The 25,406-nt window shown below is 44.6% G+C and overlaps 1 protein-coding gene across 4 annotated transcripts; it reads right to left on the bottom strand.

The window, feature by feature from the left end:
- Nucleotides 1–1,453: 1,453 nt before the first annotated feature.
- LOC133381855 (zinc finger protein 135-like) lies at nt 1,454–23,979 on the bottom strand. 4 transcript variants are annotated; one of them, XM_061621409.1, is made up of 3 exons: nt 23,908–23,979; nt 21,221–21,344; nt 1,454–8,704 (listed from the first exon to the last, which is right to left on the bottom strand). In XM_061621409.1, the coding sequence occupies exon 3, from the start codon at nt 8,049–8,051 to the stop codon at nt 6,807–6,809; it is 1,245 nt and encodes a 414-aa protein (XP_061477393.1). In that variant the 5' UTR covers nt 8,052–8,704; nt 21,221–21,344; nt 23,908–23,979; the 3' UTR covers nt 1,454–6,806. The 4 variants fall into 4 exon arrangements, with proteins under 4 accessions (XP_061477393.1, XP_061477394.1, XP_061477395.1 ...); XM_061621410.1 differs by lacking the exon at nt 23,908–23,979 and adding an exon at nt 23,712–23,848; XM_061621411.1 differs by lacking the exon at nt 23,908–23,979 and adding an exon at nt 22,393–22,674.
- Nucleotides 23,980–25,406: the final 1,427 nt, after the last annotated feature.

Genomic DNA, 25,406 nt, shown 5'->3' with positions numbered 1-25,406 from the left:
TGCAGCATGGTGTTATTGTTTCGCATGGTATCCAGCCACAGCAATGCGCGATGATCAGTCACGACCATGCATCTTCATTCCCACACATATGGAAGTAGCTTGCTCAGGCCCCACACGACTGCTAGACATTCCTTTTGCACAGATGAACAGTTTTTCTCTCTTGCTGTCAGTTTGCAACTTAAATATGCTATAGGATGCCTGGTGCCTTCTCTCTCCTGCATTAAAACGACTCCAAGAGCTAAATCCGATGCATCCGTGGCCACGATAAAAGGCTGCTCAAAATCTGGCACTACTAACACAGGGCTTTGGCACAATGCTTGTTTTAATTGGTCAAAAGCCTTTGGACACATTCCAGTCCATAACACACGCTCAGCACACTTTTTCTTTGTCAAATCATGTAATGGGGTTGCTATTTCCCTAAATCCTTTTATAAATTTCCGATAAAAACCAGCCACACCTAAAAATGCCCTTACTTGTTTTTTAGTTAAGGGAATGGGCCAAGACTGTATTGTCTTGACTTTGCTCCATAAGGGGGTTATCTGGCCACTCCCCACCTTATGTCCTAAATAAATCACCTCATTCACCCCAAACTGGCATTTCTTGGCTTTGATAGTTAGCCCAGCCTTCTTAAGTGCCTCAAACACTGCTGTCAGGTGTTGTACATGTTCAGGCACTGACTTCCTAAATATGGCTATATCATCTATGTAGGCCATAGCGAAATTTGACATGCCTCTTAAAACTGTGTTAATAAGTCTTTGGAAAGAACTTGGTGAGTTCCTAAGCCCCATGGGTAGAGTTACAAACTCAAACAACCCATCTGGTGTACTAAAGGCAGTTTTGGCTCTGGATTGTTCTTCTAACTCCATCTGCCAAAACCCTTTACACAGATCTATTGTGGAGATAATTGTTGCTGCTCCCAATAGTTCTAACATTGTGTCTACCCTAGGCATAGGATAAGCATCTGGGACTGTGATTTTGTTGATGGCCCGATAATCAATGCAAAATCTGATCGTTCCATCTTTTTACGGCACCAACACTATACTTGAGGCCCAGGGACTCATTGATTCCCTAATCACACCTAGTTCTAACATATCTTCCACTTCCTTTCTGATCTCATTCAATACTTTCCCATTCACACCGTTATATCTCTCAGTTAACCCATTAATTGCTGGGTGATATGTGGTCATTTTTAAGTGTTTTAACCCACAGCACTTCCACATACACTGCATCACCTCACCCATAAAGACACTACCTTTATCGGTTAACACTTTGTGAGGAAATCCCGACCTTCGGGCTTCAGCATCAGGGTATCTAGTGGTGAAATCCACCACTACTAGCAGAGCTTGGAAAAGTTACTTTTTTGAACTACAACTCCCATCAGCCCCATCCAGTGGCCATGCTGGATGGGGCTGATGGGAGTTATAGTTCAAAAAAGTAACTTTTCCAAGCTCTGACTACTAGTATATATTTCCTGCCATGTCTCATAGGTTTAGAGAAAGGACCCACCAAATCTATTCCCACTCTATAGAATGGCTGTCCTATTATGGGAAGGGTCTTCAAGGGTGCTTTTGTTTTTACCCCACTTTTCCCCACTTTTTTACAAATGAGACAGGAGGAACAGTACTGTTTTATATCCTTGGAAATATTAGGCCAATAATAATGTGTTGTCAGCCTTTTCTTCATCTTTTTTATTCCAAGATGCCCTGAACAAGGAACATCATGTGCCATATCCAGCAATCTAGGTCTATATTTGCTAGGCACTGTTTGACTGGTTCACAGCAGTTCTCTCTCTCAGCAGGCAACCACAGTCTGTACAGTACCCCATTCTCACACACTATTTGATCCCTCAGATTTTCTGTAAAGGGGATTCTTTGTGGAAGGGCTTGTTCCTTTATTTGTTTTAAACTTTTATCATTCTCCAGCTCTTTTCTGAACTGTTGTGCCTCAGCAGAAGAAACCATTTGAACAATGTCTCATATCAGGCTCACTAGGGGTTGCTATGGCAACCTCAGGCTCAGCCACAGATTCCACCCTGTTTTGCTCAGAGCCAGCCAAAATGGCTTCAGCTCCCTTGCTCAGTTGATTTCGGGTCACAACATATAGTTTTCCTTGTGCTCCCATAGCATCTCTTCCCAGTATCACTGGTTCTTATTGCTGGGCATTGATACCCACTTTACAGGTCTCCTCCTTTCCTCTCCATTCGGCCCCTGAATTGTGGAATAGTCTCCCCGAGGAGGTACGCCTGGCGCCGACACTATTATCCTTTCGGCGCCAGGTTAAAACCTTTCTCTTCTCTGAGGCATTTTAATCTAAGTTATTTATGTAAATGTTATAATTTCTATTTTAGATGGTGTATTTTTATATTTGTTATACTGACGTTGTAATTTTATTATTGTATATGTTGCTATGTTTGCCGCCCAGAGAGCTGTTTGCTAGTCGGGCGGGATATAAGCTGAATAAATAAAATATAATAAGCTGAATAAATAATAATAATAATTTTATAAGGGCCATGGGAATGCTTTCTGGTTCACCCCTCACTCCTTGAATTATCACCTTTTCCTGAGGTAAAATTTCCTCAGATTTTACCAAATCTGGCCTCAGTAAAGTCTGAGCAACACCAGGATCCAGCAAAGCCCAATATTTTGCCCCTTGCACACTCACTTCCTCTCTCAGACTTGAATCAAAGTCCTATACATTTGTCCAGTTTATCTGGCAGAACTGAACTTTCTTCTTTTCTCCCTCTCTTGGTTCTGTTTTCACTGCTCTTCCTTGAGCAGGATTACCAATAGGGTTGGCAACTTCACATTGGAAGCGAAGATGTCCTGGCCTACCACATTTATAGCATAATTTTTCCTCCATTTTGGGGTACACAGACCCACTCTGAGGTGTCCTGTGCCCTTCTGATTTTATTCGAGGACTCACTCGCTGTGGTACCACATCCCTTCTGCCATTATTACTGGGTCTGGGTTTAAACTCTCTTGATGTTTTTCCCACCCAGCCAGTTCTATTTGAGGCTAAGTGATCTGCCAACTCTGCTGCCTCCTGAACAGATTTAGGGGAACGGTCTTTAACCAGGAGCCTTATTTCTGATGGTAACTGATGATATAGTTGGTCCAGTATCATGAAGCTTGTCACCCACTGAATGAGCCTTTGAACTCCCCATCCACTTTCCAAATATGTCCATCAATTTTGCTCCCAATTCTACAAAAGACCTCCCTGTTTGGATCTGGCAGTTTCTAAATAACTTCCTAAAATAGTCAGATCCCGGTCTGAATTCTTTGAACACTGCCTCTTTAAATTTGTCATAAGTTACTGGCCTGTCTGAGGGGAAATATTGGTATATCTCTGCCAGTTCCCCTTTGATTAGATTGGATAAATATGACATATATTTATCTTCTGGTAGCCCCCACATCTAAGCTGCCTTTTCAAATGTGTTGAGGTAAATTTGTGGGTCTTGTCCAGGCTCATATACCACAAAGTCTTTTGGCGTAATCTTTATTTTTGTTTCATTTCTGTCTTTCCTTGTTTCATCAGAATGAAACTTCTCTCTTTCTAATTTTAACTTTTCCATTTGTATCTCAGCCTCCATTCTCCCTCTTTCAGCCTCCATTCTCAATCTTTCAATCTCCAACATTTGCTGCTTTTCCTTCTCCTCAGCCTCCATTCTCCCTCTTTCAGCATCCATTCTCAATCTCTCAGTTGCAAAGACCCACTGCTTGTCTTTTTCCTCAGCTTCCCATCTTACCTTTTCTCTTAAATACTCTATATAAGTAGGATTACTTGAGTACCCTTCTAATTAGAGTACCCTTTATTAATTAGAGTACTCTTATTTTGTATTCTTGACGTTGTTTGGTTCTTGTATTGTTCCTCTGTTTTTTGTTTTTGATTCATTGTATTTATTGTATTTATACATTGTACTTGTTTTTATCTTCTATGTACACTGCCCAGAGAGCCTTCGGGCTTAGGGCGGTATATAAATAAAATAAAATAAATAAATTAAATAGGGTCTCTTTGACAGGGTCTTTGGATTGGATTGATGCGAATGTTATCAATGCTACTCACAATTCATCTACACCTTTATCCTCATGAGGTAAATAGAACGCTATGCATTTCTCCACCAGCTCCTCTCTTTTCATTTTCATATATTCAGCCATGTTTTTCGGAGCTCACACACTCTTTGCCAGTCACTCTCACAAGTAATCTTTATTTGTTATTCCTTTTAGCCACACCACTTTTAGGGACTCTCTGTTGTTCATATCCCACCGCTACAGCCACCACATGTGACTGTGACGCCCTTCCCTGGCTCTCCCTGTCAGGTTCCTACCTGCTCGTGGCTACTGCCTGTCACTAGGCACCACCAGGGACTCCACCAGTCCAGACTGTCCTTTTTTATGGTTTCTCCCTCCGCTCTAGCACAGATCTCAATAGATCCCCCTGCTAGGCAGCACCACCAGTCACGTTCTATAACCAGTATCCCCAGAGACTCTGCCTGAGTCTCTCTCAATCAGGTTACCTCTGTGACTGCGTGCTTAAGCTGTTCCAATCCCTTTGTATCAATGCAGATAATCCTGGTTTGCTCGGAATACTTGTGGTGTTATATTCTCCCCTTCACCGCTGCCACCATTTGTTAGCCTTCAGCCTTGGTATTTACCTTACCCTCCCTTCTGGTCTGTGAAACCCCAGCCAAGGATCAGGCCTTTGGTAGACCAAATACAGTATTTATTAAATAACAAAGATAACAAGATTACTTTATAAAGGCACATAAGCATATGGTTTCATCTATTTCTGGTACTTGTCTTAGTATTAATCTGAACTCCACACTCTCCTCACATCCACCAACTCTCCACACAATCTCCTCTCAAAAAACCCACCAAAACAACCCACTCACGTCCACCCTCTCAAACAACCCACTAACGTCCACCCAGATTTAACTGTCATCCTTCCATTTATACTCTCAGCCATTCTAAACACTCAGCCAATCATCCAGCATTCTACTGCCCATTTACTCCTTCATCCTCTTTCTTTCCACTTACCATGTATCTCCTAAACGAACAGCACTTACCATACATACATTAATACAGGAACATCACAGTGACATCCTTCCCTTCTCTGTGACCACTAGAGATGTCTCATCTCTGTCAGGCCCACCTTATGACATGTAGCCTACCTCTGGCCACCCCAAGTCAGGATCATCGTGTTTATTTTTACCTGTCTCCGCTCTAGCACAGATCTCAAAAGATCCCCCTGCTAGGCCACACTACTCAACACTCTGTGTACCCAATATAGCCTCTAGACTGTGCCTTAGTCTCTTCCTGGCTATTTTGATACCTTGTGTCTGTGTCTATAGGTAATTCCCGACCCCCCTGAAGCCTCTTGCCTATGAAGCTCACAGCACTGGGTTGCTCTGTGGTACTGGACGTTGATACAATATCTCTTCCTTTGCCGCTACCACCATTCAATACTATTTCTTGTCAGCCTTAGTTACTCTGCCTCCCCCCCTGACCTGTGCACCCCCAGCTAAGGAATCAGCCTTTAAGTAAACCAAGAAAATATTTATTGATAACACTAAGAATAACAAGACTACTTACAGATTTCATTGACAAGCATATGGTTTCATATATGTTTCTCTTATGTTCCTTATTCCTAATATTTGCCTCAGAACTCCCAATCCAATCTCTCAACAGCCACCTCTTACTCTCCACACCACAACTCTTCAACCCCCACCAACTCTACAACACCCACCACCTTGTCCAACACCCCCATAACTCAACTGTCATCCTCTCATTTATACCCTCAGCCATTCAAACACACAGCCAATCCACATCCAGCATTCTACAGCCCATGTACTCCCCCTTCTCACTCACTCCACTTACCGTATTTCCTATAATAAACCTGCACTTACCATATTTACATTACATTCACATACAGGAACATCACACTCCCCCTGCCAATTTTATCCTCACAACAATCCTGTGAGGTAGTTTAGGCTCACCTAACTGCCCCAAAGTTACCTAGTGAGCTTCATGGCAGAGCAGGGATTTGAACCCTGGTCGTCCAGCTTCCAGTCTGACTCTAATCACCACACCAAACTCTCTCTCAGATGTAGACAAAACTCATCTTTTAGTGAAACAAAGAAAATGATCAAACCCTGCAACAAGTACAGAAGTCAACTCTGTCCCTGTATCTACTCAGGCAAAAGAAACTAGGGGCATATTGTTATTAATATTTCCTTTCCTTCAACAGATCCAGGGTGGGTTGCAATTCAGTAATGTTAGCCACATCAAGGTTTAGTGAATTGCATCTGCCCAAATAGTATAAGCTAATATCTGACAGCAACACCCGTCTTCGTTTTATTACAAAGGCCAAACAGGCCAGTCAGTAATGAACCTTGCTTACTGTTTATGTTAGAGTCCATGTCAACAGTTTCTAGGAGCAGGGATAATGTCCCAGGAACATAATCTGAAGATAGGGCCATAATGCAGTCACTTCATTTAATATCAAGTACAGCAGGGCCCCACTCATATGGCACGTTACATTCTGGACCCCTGCCAAAAAGCAAAAACCGCCGAAAAGTGGACCTCAATCAATAGAATGGTGCACGACGCCCGAAAACCGCCGTAAAAGTGGAACAAGCGCCGTATGAGTGGAGCTTTAGTCTAATTGCATCTAATTGAGACAGCCGCATTAGCAAAGCATCGTAAAGTGGGGGCCCTACTATAATGCTTTTGCTATGACAGAAGTTCTTTCCACACTCCATACATTTTTGTATCCTTCCCTCTGTGGGTTCTTTGATGTGCAGTAAGATGTTACTCCAGACACTTATGTGGCTTCTCTCCTGTGTGGGTTCTTTGATGGGAGGAAAGGTTTCTACTATCACTGAAGCTCTTTCCACATTCCATGCATTCATATGGTTTCTCTCCCGTGTGGGTTCGTTGATGCAAAGTAAGTTTGCCGCTTTCTTTAAAGGTCTTTCCACATTCCATACATTTATACGGCTTCTCCCCTGTGTGGGTTCTTTGATGCGAAGTAAGGCTTTGGCTCCAACTGAAACTTTTTCCACACTCCAGACACTTATATGGCTTCTCCCCTGTGTGGGTTCTATGATGCGAAGTAAGGCTTTGGCTCCAACTGAAACTTTTTCCACACTCTATGCATATATGTGGTTTCTCTCCTGTGTGGGTTCTTTGATGTAAAGAAAAGCTTCTACTATGACTGAAACACTTTCCACACTCCAGACACTTATATGGCTTCTCCCCTGTGTGGGTTCTGTGATGTGAATTAAGTTGTTGGCGCTGAATGAAACTTTTCCCACACTTTATGCATTTAAATGGTTTCTCTCCTGTGTGGGTTCGTTGATGCAAAGTAAGTTTGCCGCTTTCTTTAAAGGTCTTTCCACATTCCATACATTTATATGGTTTCTCTCCTGTGTGGACTCTTTGATGTAAAGTAAGCTGTGAGCTCTGACTGAAACACTTTCCACACTCCAGACATTTATATGGCTTCTCCCCTGTGTGGGTTCTGTGATGTGAAGTAAGGTGTTGGCTCTGACTGAAGCTCTTGCCACACTCTATGCATTTGTATGGTTTCTCTCCTGTGTGGGTTCTTTGATGTAAACAAAGGCTACTACTGTGACTGAAACTCTTTCCACATTCCAGACAAATAAATGGCTTCTCCCCTGTATGGGTTCTGTGATGGGAAGCTAGGCTTTGACTAGAACTGAAACATTTTCCACACTCCAGACACTTATATGGCTTCTCCGCTGTGTGGGTTCTGTGATGCGAAGTAAGGTGATGCCTCTGACTGAAGCTCATTCCACACTCTGCACGTTTATAGGGTTTTTCTCCTGTGTGGATTCTTTGATGTACAGTTAGAACACTTCTACCACTGAAGTTTTCCCCACACTCTATGCATTTATAGAGTTTTTCTCCTGTGTGGATTCTTTGATGTACAGTTAGAACACTTCTACCACTAAAGTTTTTCCCACACTCTATGCATTTATATAGTTTCTCTCCTGTGTGGATTCTTTGATGTAGAGTAAGCTTATTTCTCATGCTGATGCTCTTTCCACATTCAGTACATATATACTTTTTCTTCCCTGTATGGGCTCTTTGATATAAAGTAAGCTGAGTTCTTATACGGACGGACTTTCCACACTACATGTATTCATGCAGTTTCTCCTCTGCATGCGTATGTTTTTTATGTTGAGTAAGGTGGCCCTTCTGACTGGAGCTTTTTCCACACTCATGCATTCATATCATTTCTCCCCGTCTGCGTTCTTTGATGTAAAGTAAGGTGAGAGCTCATGCTGAACCTCTTTCCACATTCCTTGCGCTCATATGCTTTCTGTTCAATATGGGTTCTTTCATGTGGAGTAAGCTGGTGAGAGTCTGAAACACATTTCACACTCCATGCACTGATATGTTTTTTCCCCTCTGTAGCTGCCGCAATTTTACTTGGGCTTACTTTTTAATATTTTCTCCCACACTGAACACTTTCCTTTTCTTTTCCCTTTGTGGTCTTCCTATGGGATCCAGAGTTCATTGATAACAGCACCCTGCAAAGTACAGGATTTCTTCTTTCATTGATTTTCCTTCTGCCTTTTAAGTCACTTCTATTCCCAGATGTCTCTTTTCCCACTTTGTGCTTGCTTGTTTACAAAGACACCACAAAGGGATCCATAAAATGCTTTTTTCCTGCCTTTCACCTGTTTGGGCAAATAAGAAAGAAAAGGAAAAACCTGTTAGGATTTCAAGGCACAGAGAAATGATTGGATTAGGGATCAAACACAATGACCTGCTTCTCTACATTCAAATATCCAGAAGATATTTCTCTTTGCTTTCTTTATGCTCACATCTTTCCTAAATTGAGATGCACACACTGGTCTATTGCTGATGTATTTTAAATAAATTGTCCAATCAGCTTCCAGCTTCTGCCCATATCTGGTCACCAGCCTCTGGGCTACTGGGGCAAATTAAGGACCTCGCTTTCAGCAAGAGAGGTTACCTGTTTCTGCCCTGTGTTGGAGTTTTAAAATATATCAGTTTTGTGGAAACATGCTTCAGTATATACACATATGTTACATATAGCTTAAATTATACATACAGATCTAGGACAACAGGCTGAAATCGGCACATGCAAACATAATAATTCACTAAGGCAAAAAAACCCTTGCGGTTTAAGAATGTACCTATAGCCCACAGATATTTCTACCAAACTTTAAAAAGCAGGGAAATTGGGCAGCTATAGTGAATGCACCAGGGGAGCAGGAGACCTGACCTCCTCTCTGAGATATTGTACTGTCCTACAAATTTGTCAGAATGCAAACACAATTTGGGTTGGTCTTTCACAGTCCAATCCACTTGCTGTGGAGCTTGGAAGAATTTGGTAACATGTGCCTCTGAGCATATGGTGAGTGGTGGCAACACCTGCCATCTCCAAAGATGGAGAATTATATTTTTGTATGTTTGCTGGTGTTCTTCTTACTTTGCTTCTTTCCTGTGTTACTAATGTTTCTACAGAGAATCTAAACCAGAACATTTCCCCTCTCCTTATTCATCCTAGAAATCTGTGTCAAATGTATTTTTATTAATTTCAAAGCCTTTTTATTGGTCATTGTCATGTGATGGTGAAGACAGCCTTTTGTGTTTTATATTGGAGGTTATGTTCTATTTCTATTTTGGGTGCATTAACAGTTGAATCTGAAACGGCAGTTTGATGTAAAATCAGACTGATTACAATATGTTGCTACTTCAGCAATGACTCTAGCTGTTGGGAAAAAGAGGATGCATGTTTTCAGGCTGCTATGTTTAAACCACTTCATTTAAGGCAAGGTGGGCACAGTCAATTAAAAACATAGAGCACACCTAGAATTTTGCTAGAATATATTTCACCTCCCACTGTTTTATCTTGTGCAAATTGAGACACTTCTGAGGTCCACTGGAGACTATTTTGCAGACGTCAGTGCCATTATTCCACAACTATGTTTGGAGTTTTTTTAGTATACATTTTGCAAAGTGTTGCTGTACTTCACATAGTCATAGAAACAAAAGCAAAAGAAAATGATTTCCTATAGGAAACTTCACTAAAATTGCAAAGTAGATGAGACATATTTAAAGTGACCATCTGAACTATATCAACTGTCTTAATAATGTTGCTTCCTCCTGGCTAAAACAAGATCAGCACAGCACATATCTTCTTTCTATTATTTGGGCTGATTAAAGGTGTTGCCACCACTCACCATATGCTCAGAGGCACATGTTACCAAATTCTTCCAAGCTACACAGCAAGTGGATTGGACTGTGAAAGACCAACCCAAATGGTGTTTGCATAAGAACATAAGAAGAGCCTGCAGGATCAGGCCAGTGGCCCATCTAGTCCAGCATCCTGTTCTCACAGTGGCCAACCAGGTGCCTGGGGGAAGCCCGCAAGCAGGACCCAAGTGCAAGAACACTCTCCCCTCCTGAGGCTTCCGGCAACTGGTTTTCAGAAGCATGCTGCCTCTGACTAGGGTGGCAGAGCACAGCCATCACAGCTAGTAGCCATTGATAGCCCTGTCCTCCATGAATTTGTCTAATCTTCTTTTAAAGCCGTCCAAGCTGGTGGCTGTTACTGCGTCTTGTGGGAGCAAATTCCATAGTTTAACTATGCGCTGAGTGAAGAAGTACTTCCTTTTGTCTGTCCTGAATCTTCCAACATTCAGCTTCTTGGAATGTCCACGAGTTCTAGTATTATGAGAGAGGGAGAAGAACTTTTCTCTATCCACTTTCTCAATGCCATGCATAATTTTATACACTTCTATCATGTCTCCTCTGACCCGCCTTTTCTCTAAACTAAAAAGCCCCAAATGCTGCAACCTTTCCTCGTAAGGGAGTCGCTCCATCCCCTTGATCATTCTGGTTGCCCTCTTCTGAACATTTTCCAACTCTATAATATCCTTTTTGAGATGAGGCGACCAGAACTGTACACAGTATTCCAAATGCGGCCGCACCATAGATTTATACAACGGCATTATGATATCGGCTGTTTTATTTTCAATACCTTTCCTAATGATCGCTAGCATGGAATTTGCCTTTTTCACAGCTGCCGCACACCGGGTCGACATTTTCATCGTGCTGTCCACTACAACCCCGAGGTCTCTCTCCTGGTCGGTCACCGCCAGTTCAGACCCCATGAGCGTATATGTGAAATTCAGATTTTTGGCTCCAATATGCATCATTTTACACTTGTTTATATTGAATTGCATTTGCCATTTTTCCGCCCATTCACTCAGTTTGGAGAGGTCTTTTTGGAGCTCTTCGCAATCCCTTTTTGTTTTAACAACCCTGAACAATTTAGTGTCGTCAGCAAACTTGGCCACTTCACTGCTCACTCCTAATTCTAGGTCATTAATGAACAAGTTGAAAAGTACAGGTCCCAATACCGATCCTTGAGGGACTCCACTTTCTACAGCCCTCCATTGGGAGAACTGTCCGTTTATTCCTACTCTCTGCTTTCTGCTTCTTAACCAATTCCTTATCCACAAGAGGACCTCTCCTCTTATTCCATGACTGCTAAGCTTCCTCAGAAGCCTTTGGTGAGGTACCTTGTCAAACGCTTTTTGAAAGTCTAAGTACACTATGTCCACTGGATCACCTCTATCTATATGCTTGTTGACACTCTCAAAGAATTCTAATAGGTTACTGAGACAGGACTTTCCCTTGCAGAAGCCATGCTGGCTCTGCTTCAGCAAGGCTTGTTCTTCTATGTGCTTAGTTAATCTAGCTTTAATCATACTTTCTACCAGTTTTCCAGGGACAGAAGTTAAGCTAACTGGCCTGTAATTTCCGGGATCCCCTCTGGATCCCTTTTTGAAGATTGGCGTTGCATTTGCCACTTTCCAGTCCTTAGACACGGAGGAGGACCCAAGGGACAAGTTACATATTTTAGTTAGCAGATCAGCAATTTCACATTTGAGTTCTTTGAGAACTCTCGGGTGGATGCCATCCGGGCCCGGTGATTTGTCAGTTTTTATATTGTCCATTAAGCCTAGAACTTCCTCTATCGTTACCACTATTTGTCTCAGTTCCTCAGAATCCCTTCCTGCAAATGTTAGTTCAGGTTCAGGGATCTGCCCTATATCTTCCACTGTGAAGACAGATGCAAAGAATTCATTTAGCTTCTCTGCAATCTCCTTATCGTTCTTTAGTACACCTTTGACTCCCTTATCATCCAAGGGTCCAATTGTCTCCCTAGATGGTCTCCTGCTTTGAATGTATTTATAGAATTTTTTGTTGTTGGTTTTTATGTTCTTAGCAATGTGCTCCTCAAATTCTTTTTTAGCATCCCTTATTGTCTTCTTGCATTTCTTTTGCCAGAGTTTGTGTTCTTTTTTATTTTCTTCATTTGGACAAGACTTCCATTTTCTGAAGGAAGACTTTTTGCCTCTAAGAGCTTCCTTGACTTTGCTCGTTAACCATGCTGGCATCTTCTTGGCCCTGGCGGTGCCTTTCCTGATCTGCGGTATGCACTCCAGTTGAGCTTCTAATATAGTGTTTTTAAACAACTTCCAAGCATTTTTGAGTGATGTGACCCTCTGGACTTTGTTTTTCAGCTTTCTTTTTACCAATCCCCTCATTTTTGTGAAGTTTCCTCTTTTGAAGTCAAATGTGACCGTGTTGGATTTTCTTGGCAATTGGCCAGTTACATGTATGTTTAATTTAATAGCACTGTGGTCACTGCTCCCAATCGGTTCAACAACACTTACATCTCGCACCAGGTCCCGGTCCCCACTGAGGATTAAGTCCAGGGCTGCCGTCCCTCTTATCGGTTCCATGACCAACTGGTCTAGGGAATAGTCATTTAGAATATCTAGAAACTTTGCTTCTTTGTCATGACTGGAACACATATGCGGCCAGTCTATGTCCGAGTAGTTGAAGTCACCCATTACTACCACATTTCCTAGTTTGGATGCTTCCTCAATTTCATATCTCATCTCAAGGTCTCCCTGAGCATTTTGATCAGGGGGACGATAGATCGTTCCCAGTATTAAGTCCCTCCTGGGGCATGGTATCACCACTCACAACGATTCTGTGGAGGATTCTGCCTCTTTTGGGGTTTCGAGCTTGCTGGATTCAATGCCTTCTTTCACGTATAGAGCGACTCCGCCACCAATACGTCCTTCCCTGTCCTTCCGATATAGTTTATATCCAGGGATAACCGTATCCCACTGGTTTTCTCCATTCCACCAGGTCTCCGTTATGCTCACTATATCAATGCTCTCCTCTAAGACCAAGCACTCCAGTTCTCCCATCTTGGTTCGGAGGCTCCTAGCATTAGCGTACAGGCACTTGTAAGCAGTGTCTCTCTTCAAGTGTCTTTGGCACTTGTGGTTTGGCCTGTGGTAATTTTGCTCTTCTGAATTTATATCCTGTGCCCCTGGTCTCACAATGCCTACTTGGTTTTTATCCCAGGGGGGAGGTTTATTCCGAACCGGACCTTCCTCAGCTCCTGTTGAGTTTCCCCCCAGTCAGTTTAAAAGCTGCTCTGCTACCTTTTCAATTTTAAGTGCCAGCAGTCTGGTTCCATTCTGGTTCAAGTGGAGCCCGTCCCTTTTGTACAGGCCCGGCTCGTCCCAAATGTTCCCCAGTGCCTAATGAATCCAAACCCTTCCACCCGACACCATTGTCTCATCCACGCATTGAGACTGCAAAGATGGGCCTGTCTGGCTGGTCCTGCGTGTGGAACCGGTAGCATTTCAGAGAAAGCCACCTTGGAGGTCCTGGCTTTCAGCATCCTACCTAGCAACCTAAATTTTGCTTCCAGGAACTCACGGCTGCATTTCCCCATGTCGTTGGTGCCAACGTGCACCACGACCACTGACTCCTTCCCAGCACTGTCTACCAAACTATCTAAACGACGGGCGATATCCGCAACCTTTGCACCAGGCAGGCAAAACACCTTGCGGTCTACACGCCCATCACACACCCCACTGTCTATGTTCCTAATGATCGAATCACCCACTACAAGGATCCCTCCACCCCCTGGAGATATATCCTCGGCACGAGAGGATAGCTGCTCATTCCCCAAGGAATGGGTCCCTTCTAAGGGATCGTTTCCCTCTTCCTCAGCTGGATGCTCTCCTTCCCCGAGACCATCGTTGTCCATGATAGTAGGAGAGCTATCATTGCTGGAGTGGGACACAGCTATAACGTCCCTGAAGGCCTCCTCCACACACCTGCCTCTCTCAGCTTTTCCAGGTCCGCCACCTTGGCCTCAAGGAAATGAAGTCGTTCCCGGAGAGCCAGGAGCTCATTGCACCAAGAGCACACCCACGACTTCTGTCCAACAGGCAGATAGTCGTACATGCTGCAGGCTGTGCAAAACACTGGAAAGCCCCCACACGCCTGCTGGCTTCTTACCTGCATAGAGTTGTTTAAGGTTTATTACGTCAATGGGTTGGAGACTGTGGTTTAGTTGAGGTCAGGGAACAGAAGGGCAGAGTGGGGGGCCCTGGCCTCCTCGCCCTGCTGCCGAACTCGCTCTGCTGCTTAACTCGCCTTGACGCTTTGTCAGCTGGGGCCTTGACGCTTCGTCAGCTGGGGGCCCCTCTAGCTCGTGGAGCATTTTAACAACTTTGTAGGGCAGTACAATATCTCAGAGAGGAGGTCAGGTCTCCTGCTCCCCTGGTAAATTCACTATAGGTGCCCAATTTCCCTGCTTTTTAAAGTTTGATAGAAATATCTGTGGGCTATAGGTACATTCTTAAACTGCAAGGTTTTTTGCCTATTAGTGAATTTCCCTGCTTTTTAATCCAGGAGGTAAGAAATGGGATCCTGTGCAAGTTTGCTGAGAACAGATTGATCATTTGCATGCTTATTGAGTTCAGTGGGATTTACACACACACACCGAGCAATCATGCTTAGGATAGGTGAAACTGACCACAGAGGATGGGGAAGGGAGGAGGAGGAGGGAGGGGTGGAAAGGCAGAGGGTAGGACTGGGATGGGAGCAGGCAGAAGGGGGAGGGGAGAAGAAGGACAGATGTGGTCATTTGCATGTTTATTGAGTTCAGTGGGATTTCCTCCTGTGCAATCATGCTTAGGATAGGTAAAACTGACTGGGGGGAAGGGATGGAGGGATGGAGTGGGCAGGGGAGGCGGAAGAAGAAGGGAGGGGAGGAGAAAGGGAGAGGAAAGGGGAAAGAGGGAAAAGGCAGGTCTGATCATTTGTATGATTATTGGGTTGAATCGGATTTACTCCTTTGCAATCATGGTTAGGATAGGTAAAACTGACCAGGCTGGGCCTGCCAACCAAGACATCTTCTGTATCTTTCAAAGTTGTGCTGGGGGAAGGGAGAATTCTACCTTGTGGTTTTTCGCATTACAATGTTGCAAGAACACCGGCACTTGGCTGACTTTCTCTTCTCTTAAAGATACAGGATCAGTCTCAGGCCCTGAACCTGGCAACCCTACCTCCCACCCAAATTTAAAACAAAGCTGTCCCTGGCCACATCCACACCAGACCTCTATTACACTTTGGACAATCATTATTTATTTATCTATTTATTTAGTGTATTTATATACCGCCCCATAGCCGAAGCTCTCTGGGCGGTTTAGAGTAACTAAAAACATTAAAAACAAATATACAAATTTAAAAACACATCTTTTAAAAACAATTTAAAACAATTTATCATGGCTTCTCCCAAAGCCATGGCTCAAACCAATCATGGCTTCTCTCAAAGAATCCTGGGAAGTGTAGTTAGTGAAGGGTGCTGAGAGGTGCTAGGAGACGCCCTGTTCCCCTCAAAGACCTTCAATCAGAGTGGCTGACTGTTAAACCACTCTGGCCACTGGAGCTCTCTCAGGGGAATAGGAGTCTCCTCTCAGCACCCTTCACAAACTACACTTCCCAGGATTCTTTGGGGAAAGCCATGACTGTCTCAAGTGAAATCAAGTCTGGTGTGGGTGTGGCCCTCTGATTAGCCACGCCCAGCAGCTGTGAGGCTTTTAGAACACTGACAGTTGGTCCTTACTGAGCATGCCCCGCGTTATAATAGGCTTCCAGCCAAACTTTCTTAAATTAATTAAAAATCAGCCAGGCATTTTTTTAACTTTTAAACTGCAGAAGATGGCGTTCAGAGTATGGGGCAACGTCAGTATTAGGATTGCAGGTACTCTGTGAAAATGGCTGATTTTTAATGAATTTCAACAGATTATGGGAACTCTGGCAGAAAAAAGTCCAAAAGTGCTCTGAGTTTTTTTTCTCCGTTTTTAGACTTTGAACTTTCGAGTCTCTCTGACTCTTTTGTGTACCGCCATGAAATTTGAGAGGGTTCTTAAGCAAGCGTTTCTGATTTCAGAAATATAAGTTTTGTAAGGTTTTCTTTTGAAATGAGGTTATGGGAAGCATCACAATGGCATGCGGGGGGTATTTTCCATTTAACACTGCGGAATGTGAAAAATCCCCACTGGCTATAGTATACAGCCATTCTCGTGGCTGTAAAATATAATAAATAATATGATAGAAACATATAATAATGGCTACAGAGCTCTCTTGGTCTGTTTTAAGTATTAGACCTCTGTATAAAACACTCTGGCTGAGGATTCCTGACTTGAGTTAGGCCTGAGTGGGCACAGAAGCTACAGGGGTGTCTTCTTCCAAGCTACACAGGAAGTAGATTGGACTGTGAAAGACCAACCCAAATTGTGTTTGCTTTTTGACAAATCTGTAAGGCAGTCCAATATCTCAGACAGGAGGTCAGGTCTCCTGCTCCCCTGGTGCATTCACTATAGCTGCCCAATTTCCCTGCTTTTTAAAGTTTGATAGAAATATCTGTGGGCTATAGGTATGTCCTTAAATAGCAAGGATTTTTAGCAATTAGTGAATTTCTCTGATTTTTAATCCAGGAGGTAAGAAATGGGATCCTGTACAGGTCTGCTGAGAATGGATTGATTATTTGCATGCTTATTGAGTTCCATGGGATTTACTCCCCTGCAATCATGCTTAGGATAGGTGAAAGTGAGCATGGAGGAGGAGGGGGATGGGAGCAAGCAGGAGGGGGAGGACGACAGGCTTGATCATTTCCATGCTTATTGAGTTCAATGGGATTTACTCCTGTATAATCATGCTTAGGATAGGAAGAAGGGGTGGTGGGAGGGAACCGTAGGAAGGGGAATGAGAACTCTGAGAGAAAAAAGTCCAACAGGAACAGATAAAATGTTGCAAGGCCATAGTCTGAAAGTAGGGCCATGATGCAGTCATTTGCTTTTGCTATGACTGAAGTTCGTTCCACACTCCATGCATTGTTGCTTTCTTCCCTGTGTGGGTTCTTTGGTGTGCAGTAAGACGATACTGGTGGTTCAAATTAAGGTAAGAGCTCGCACTGAACCTTTCCACATTCAAGACATTTTTATGGTTTCGCCCCTCTGTGGGTTCTTTGATGTCAAGTTAGCTGCTGACTATGACAGAAGCACTTTCCATACTCCAGACACTTGTATGGGTTTCCCCCCATGTGGGTTCTGTGATTTGAAGTAAGGGGTTGGCTCTGACTGAAACTTTTTTTCACACTATATGCATTCATGTGGCTTTTCTTTTGTGTGGGTTCTTTCATGTTTAGTAAAATCTCTACATCTGAAGCTTTTTCCACACTCCATACATACTTCTTCCCTGTGTGGATTCTTTGATGTACAGTAATGGCTTCTCTCCTGAGTGGGTTCTGTGATGTGAATTAAGGTCTTGGCTCTGACTGAAACATTTTCCACATGCCATGCATTTATATGGTTTCTCTCCTGTATGAGTTCTTTGATGTAAAAAAGCGCCTCTACTATGACTGAAACTGTTGCCACACTCCAAACACTTGTATGGCTTCTCTCCTGAGTGGGTTCTGTGATGTGAAGTAAGGTGTTGGCTCTGACTGAAACTTTTTCCACACTCTATGCATTTATACGGTTTCTCTCCTGTGTGGGTTCTTTGATGTAAAGAAAGGTTACTACTCTGACGGAAACTCTTTCCACGTTCCAGACAATTCAATGGCTTCTCTCCTATATGGGTTCGTTGATGGGAAGCTAGACTTTGACTAGAACTGAAACTCTTTCCACACTCCAGACACTTACATGGCTTCTTCGTTGTGTGGGTTCTGCGATGCGAAGTAAGGTGTGGTCTCTGACTGAAACTTATTCCACACTCTGCACATTTATAGGGTTTTTCTCCTGGGTGGATTCTTTGATGTACACTTAGAACACTTCTACCACTGAAGCTTTTCCCACACTCTATGCATTTATATAGTTTCTCTCCTGTGTGGATTCTTTGATGTAAACTAAGCTTATTTCTCATACTGACGCTCTTTCCACATTCAGTACAGGAGGAGGGGGATGGGAGCAAGCAGGAGGGGGAGGAGGACAGGTTTGATCATTTGCATGCTTATTGAGTTCAATGGGATTTACTCCTGTATAATCATGCTTAGGATAGGTGAAACTGAGCATGGGGAGAAGGGGGAGGGAGGGGGGAGGAGAGAAGGGGTGGTGGGAGGGAACCGTAGGAATGGGAATGAGAACTCTGACAGAAAAAAGTCTTAACAGGGCTCTGGATTCCCCCCATTTTTACACTTTGAACTCTTCATTCTCTCTGACTGTCTTCTCTATCGCCATGAAAACTTAAGAGAGTTGTTAAGGAAGTGTTTCTGAGTTCAGGACTATAAGATTAGTAAGGTTTTGTTTTGAAATGAGCTTATGGGAAGCAGCAGAATGGCATGGAGGGGATTTTTCAATGCAACATGGCAGAATGTGACAAGCCCAGGCTGGCTACAATATATAGCCACTCTTGTGACTCTATAATGTATGTTAATTGTGAAGCTGTAATGAGGCCTCGAACCATCTGGAAATGACCTTTGTCTCCTGGAGGTGGGGATATGTGATTTGAGTTGGCCCAAACTGGTGATTTAGGGTACAACCTGGCCATTTTGCTGTGTCCAAAAGGACATCAAGTACAGCACATAGTATCCACCTGTTACCAAATTCTTCCAAGCTACACAGGAAGTGGACTGCACTGTGACAGACCAACCCAAAATATGTTTGCATATTTACAAATTTGTAGGGCAGTCCAATATCTCAGAGAGGAGGTCAGGTCTCTGCTCCCCTGGTGCATTCACTATAGCTGACCAATTTCCCTGCTTTTTAAACTTTGATAGAAATTTCTGTTGGCTATAGGTATGTTCCTAAACCTCAAGGGTTTTTGCCGATTAGTGAATTGTATTTCTTTCAGATATCCAGATATCTGAGGAATGTACCATCCTGCTATAATTTAGAATGGTTTTTTTTTCACTGATAATTAATTGTGATACTAAGTAATTAAGCTTAGGAATGAATCATAAACACATTCTTATGCTTGTCAAAGGAAAAAGTAATGTAAACATTCTTTACTTTGAGCACTTAGTCAGTCTTCTCATCCGTGAGGCTCACACATTACTTACGCCCAGATAGCCTTGTGATTCAGGTAATGAAGAATTCAGAAAGGTACCTCCACTCCGCATCAAACGCTTTAGATCTGTAATGCCTTGTAATTTAGCACTGGGGATGTGTCAATGTGAACTTGAGATGAAAATTAAATGAAGGGAGTACCCAAAAGAGAAAATGTAGCAATGGGTGACTTCAACTGCCCTTACACAGATTGGCAACATGTGCGTTCCTGTCACAACCAAGAGGAGAAATTTCTACAAATCCTAAATAACTGTGCCCTAGAACAGGTGGCCGTTCAACTGACCAGAGGGGTGGCCACCGTGGACTTTGTCAAGAAAGCCTGTTCCTCTGCCCTGAAAACATGGCTCTGCCATGAAGAATTCTGGGTAACAACTTGCTCCTGGAATGCAGCCTTATGGGTAATATCCTTCTGCTGAGAAGCAGTTTTTCCTCACTAGATGAGCCATGAGCTCAGGATTAAGACATCCACACATACTCAGGCTGCATTCATACTGTACATTTATTCCACTATTATTCCACTTTAAACCATCATCTTCCTCCAAAGAATCCTGGGAAATGTAGTTTGAGAAGGGTGCAGAGACTTGTCAGGAGATGCCCAGTCCCCTCACAGAGCTACAATTCTGAGAGTCCCCTTGGAAGAGGGATTGATTGTTAAAACACTCGGGGAATTATAGCTCTCTGAGGAAAAGAGGAGCCTCCTGACAACTCTTAGCCCTCTTCACAAGCTACATTTCCCAGGATTCTTTGGGGGAAGCCATAAGTATTTAAAGTGGAATAATAGCGGAATAAATATCTGGTGCAACTGTGACCTAAGAGTCCCCAGCTGTGCGAGCGCACCTATGAGAAGGCAGGAAGAGGCCCTGGAATAGTCCACCTTCCAGAGGTCTCCTGATTGGCTATTAGACCCCTCCGCTGTTGCTGCCAGGCCTTTTCTTACAAGAGTCAGAACCATCCTAAGCTTTGTCAAAGTGTCTTAGTGTTAGGAATAGTCAGTATTTCATCATGTGCTTCAATTTGCAACCGCCCTTTGATCTTTATTGGAGACTTCTACCTCTGCCTTGTGGGTGTTCTGGGTTCAGGATTTTCATGTTGCTCTTTTATATGCACTTATATTTTTAATAAAGCCACCTTGGCCTTTGGGATATGTGCTACCATTTAGCTGTTTTGCTTGGGGCTCCAAGAAGCAAAGAGTCTGGTCTTTAGCACTTGCCTCTTTGGAATCCTAAGCATTCCTTTTCAACGTAAGGTTTGAGAGTCCCCTGGCCCAAACGGGTGGACAGAAGGGTTGGTAGCAACATGGCCTACCTGATAGGGCTGGCTTTGATTATTTGCCAGCCTTGGTGAAGTTGGTGACTGCAGGGTGCCTGAAAAAGAGCTGTGGTGTTCAGCAGCATTCTACGTTGCAGAGCTGGTTTTGGGGTTTCAAGGATTTTGGGACCCAGTGATCATGACAGACATAAGATTAAGTGGCTCCCAGAACCAGATGACAGAAAGAAGTGGTGTCAAACCAATTGGAAACAGTGGCCATAGCACTATCAGATTAAGTCTTGCCCATACTGGTATAGTGGAGAAGGCAGAAGTCTTCCCCTCACAGCAACGGGACGAGAAGACCCAGCATAGAGAGAAACTGCTCTTGTACCTTCAGCCCTTGCCAGGCCAGAAGACGGTGACACAGGAAGGCTCAGAATGGCCAGGGCAGACTTACTGGCCACAGCCTTACCAATAACCTTTCAGCCATACTAAAGATGGGACAGACAGAAGGATCCCTACCCAGAGAAGTCACATTCCCAGATCCGCAGCAAGGCGTCTTTCTAGAGAGCCCTTTGGCCTGGATCCAGCACAGTCCGCTCCTCCTTGGACAGACAGGCAGTTACCTCCTCAAAGGAGACCAAGCCTGGAGGGGGAAGGAAGAGGGAAGGTTTGGTGAGGAAAAGGTAACTCCGTGGCTGACTTAGCAAAAATCCTAACTTGTACCAAAATCTCAGCAGGAGCAGTAGAAAAACTCTGCTACAAGGACCCCCTAAATGTCACCAATTGCAGCCTCCTTACCTACAGCCCACTGCATTTCTCCTCCTCGTGGCCTGACAGGGGGACTCAGATCAGATGTCTGAAAAGGGCCCAGAGAACAGCTGCCTTCTCCAAGGTCAACAGAGCTCCGATTCTTGATTTGGGACTCAAGACAGAGCCGGAGGAGCGTCCTGTGACGCCCACAAGGTGGCGCCGTGCCTTCGGGGGGCGCAGCTGCAGCATCCCGCAGCCTCAGAGGCAAAGCTGAAGGGACCCTTCCGGCGCGCTTCGGGTCGAGGACCTCGGGGTGTCCCCAGGACCCCTCCCTACAGGGGCTGGGGCTGAGCCTGCTCCCCGGTGGGGCCAGTCCCACTTCCCTCCCTCGCGCTGGAGAGTCGGCTTGGCTTGACCCTCGCCCCACACGCACGTCGGAACTCCTTGGCCAGAAGTAACCCAGCATCGAGGTGCCTCCCCACGCCTAGCGCTGCCTTTCTCCTCCCCGCCCGGGATGGAGACAGCCCACCCCGGGGACTGCACTACGGAGAGGCACCAGGAAATGGATGGATAGCCCGGAGGTCAGCGGGAAGCCGCTCGGGAGAAGAAGGGGGCCTTCGCGGCAGTGGTGTCACTAGGGTTGGTGTCACCCAGTGCGGTAACTCATGGTGTCACCCCCATGGACCTCCTCCCGTATCAGACCATACAGAATCCTTAGTAATGTTTTTTGTACTAATGTTACTCTTAAATTGTAATTCCCGTATATCACTGAATGTAATAGCACACACACACACACAGAGCCAGCTGTGGGATCGTCACACAAACAACCTAGAACATTTTTTCCCTTTCACAAGGACATGCAAAAGAGTGAACCCAGGACCTTCTACATGCAAAGCACATGCTCAGCCTACCACTGAGATATAGGGTAGAAAAGCACTCACTGTTCTGCTGGCCTGGGGATAATTCTGAGGGCCAGTGGGAGCCACAGATGTGATGAGAAGCAGGGAGAAGTGAGTGGGCAAAGAGTGCAGGTGCAATGCCGAGGTGCCGTCTCAGCAAAACTGACGCCAGTCCTAGTGGGTAAGCCCCATTCAACAGGGTGGGATTTACTTCTGAGTAAACATGCACAGGATTGCAAGGTGGGGGAGCAGCAAATCCCTCAACCCCAGCTTAGCCCTTCCCCACTTTAAAGTTGACAATGAGGACACAACTTGTCAAGGATTATCAATACTTTGGCACAGTCATTAACCAAAATGGAGACAATAGTCAAGAAATTAGGCTAGGACTAGGGGAGGGCAGCTATTGGAGAACTCACATGCAAATATGTATCACTGAACACCAAAGTCAGGATCATTCAGACCATGGTATTCCCCACCTCTATGTATGGATGTGAAAGTTGAACAGTGAAAAAAATGGATAAGAGAAAAATCAGCTTATTTGAAATGTGGTGTTGGAGAACTTTGCGCATACCATGGACTGCGAAAAAGACAAATAATTGGGTGTTAGAACAAATTAAACCAGAGCTATCACTAGAAGCTAAAATGATGAAACTGAGGTTATCATACTTTGGACACATCATGAGAAGACATGATTCACTAGAAAAGACAATCATGCTGGGAAAAACGGGAGTAGAAAAAGAGGAAGGCCAAACAAGAGATGGATTGATTCCGTAAAGGAAGCCACAGACCTGGACTTCCAAGATCTGAACAGGGTGGTTCATGACAGATGCTATTGGGGGTCACTGATTCATAGGGTCGCCACAAGTCGCAATCAACTTGAAGGGACATAACAACAAACAACGGCACAGTCATTGACCAAAATGGCTCTGTGTGTGTGTGCTATTACAATTCAGTGATATACAGATATTACAATTTACGAGTAACATTAGTACAAAAAACATTACTCAGGATTCTGTATGGTCTGGTATGGGAGGAGGTCCATGGGGGTGACACTATGAGTTACCACACCGGGTGACACCACCCCTAGTGACGCCACTGTTCTGGATGAAGTGGGGATTGTAACACACACAACAAATTGCAGAGCAAACACATAGTATACAGGTTGTGACACAAGTTTCCATAAACTAGAGCCCACTCATCTTACCCACAAAAGCTCATGCCACAACCAGTTCTATAAACAATTATTGTATAACATTATTATTATTATTGCATTGAAAGTTTGTATAGGACAAGAGAAGTTTCTAAATAAAAATAGGATTGCAAACGCATCTGCTTTTTAAAGGACCACAAGCCTCTTGTACATTTGTTGAGCCAGAACAGGGGTTACAACGAGTCAGGACAAGCCAGCCCGGCCGGGGCCGCAGGGGCGTCACGAGGGCAGTGCGGCAGGTGTGGGCCGCCCCGGGTGACACCACGAGCCGCCCCCCCAGCCGGAAGACCTCCCCTCCTCCTCGCTCTGCCCCGCCTGCGTCTCTCACTGCGCTGCGAGGAGCTCACCGGATCCCCACCGACGCAGCCCGTCGCCAAAGAGTCCGCGGAGAGGGCGGCGCGGAAGCGGCTCTCTAGCCGTTCTCGACAGGACGCCGCCGCTTCCCCACTTCCCTTCCCCTCTAGGAAGCACGTTCCCTTTCCTTAACCCTTCCGCGGCCAACCTTCTCCTCCTCCGCCCGAGAAAGGCGCTTTGCGCGGGGAGTCTTTGGCCTTGTCCCGGCGCACCGCTTTCCCCCTGCAGCCCCGGCCGGGCTGACTTGTCCTGACTCCCGAGAGACTCCCGCTGGGCGAGGCTTGCCCAAGAGGGGACCCTCCCTCGCTCGGGTGGAGTCGCGGGCCCGGGAGCATGTAAATGAGTGTGTGCATTTGGAAAAGGGAGCGAATCTCTCTCTCTCTCTCTCTCTCTCTCTCTCTCTCTCTCTCTCTCTCTCACACACACACACACACACACACACACTGCTTTTTTTAAAAAGGCGCACATGCTGTTAATGCTAAAAATAATAGTGTATGGGTGGGACTGATCTGGGACTGGGAGAACGGGTAACTGCTGCGGGGTATAAAATTCTAAACTCATACATCATATTAAGTAACGTGAGGAATTACCTGACCCTGTTTCTGCTGTCATAACCCCAGTTCTGGCTCAAAAAATGTACAAGAGGCTTGTGGTCCTTTAAAAAGCAGATGCATTTGCAATCCTATTTTTACTTAGAAACTTCTCTTGTCCTATACAAACTTTCGATGCAATAATAATAATGTTATACAATAACTGTTTATAGAACTGGTTGTGGCATGAGCTTTTGTGGGTAAGATGAGTGGGCTCTAGTTTATGGAAACTTGTGTCACAATCTGGATAGTATGTGTTTGCTCTGCAATTTGTTGTGTGTGTTACAATCCAAACTTCATCCAGAACTATGTGGTCCAAGAGGAGAAAATAGCTATCTTTGTACCCATACTTTCAATCTGACAGGTGATTAATCTACGTTTAGTGGTCTTGTAAATGCATAATTTATCCATGTTGCAAGCTGATGATGTGCATGCAGTGAAAGAACTGAGAGTGAAAACCAGCACCAAAGAGTAGTAGTAGTTAACATTTTTATAGCACTTTCAAATTTAACACACATTATCCAGATGTAGTGCTGGTATAGCACAGTGGGGAGGAGAGCCTGGCTGGGAATCCAGAGTCTGTGAGTTCAAATCCCCGCTCGTGTCTCCTGGGTGTAAAGGACCAGCTAAAGATCACCCCCACAGGGAGTGGCTCAGGGGTTACGTGCCCTGCCACCTGTGCAGCCATGGGCAAGCTGTATAGTCCCAAGGAGCCCAGTTGCCCCCCAGCTGGCAGTTGTGGACAAGGAAGGGGCTGGCTTGTGCAGCTGTGGCAAGCTGAGCAGGCCCTAGCCAGCTGGGGAGAACTAGCCTCAGAGGGAGGCAATGGTAAACCCCCTCTGAATACCGCTTACCATGAGCACCCTATTCATAGGGTCACCATAAGTCGGGATCGACTTAAA

The sequence above is a fragment of the Rhineura floridana genome, chromosome 3, assembly GCF_030035675.1.
Source record: "Rhineura floridana isolate rRhiFlo1 chromosome 3, rRhiFlo1.hap2, whole genome shotgun sequence".
NCBI classification, from domain to species: domain Eukaryota; kingdom Metazoa; phylum Chordata; class Lepidosauria; order Squamata; family Rhineuridae; genus Rhineura; species Rhineura floridana.
Note: the sequence above shows the minus strand (reverse complement) of the source record. Positions and strands in the feature narration are given on the sequence as shown.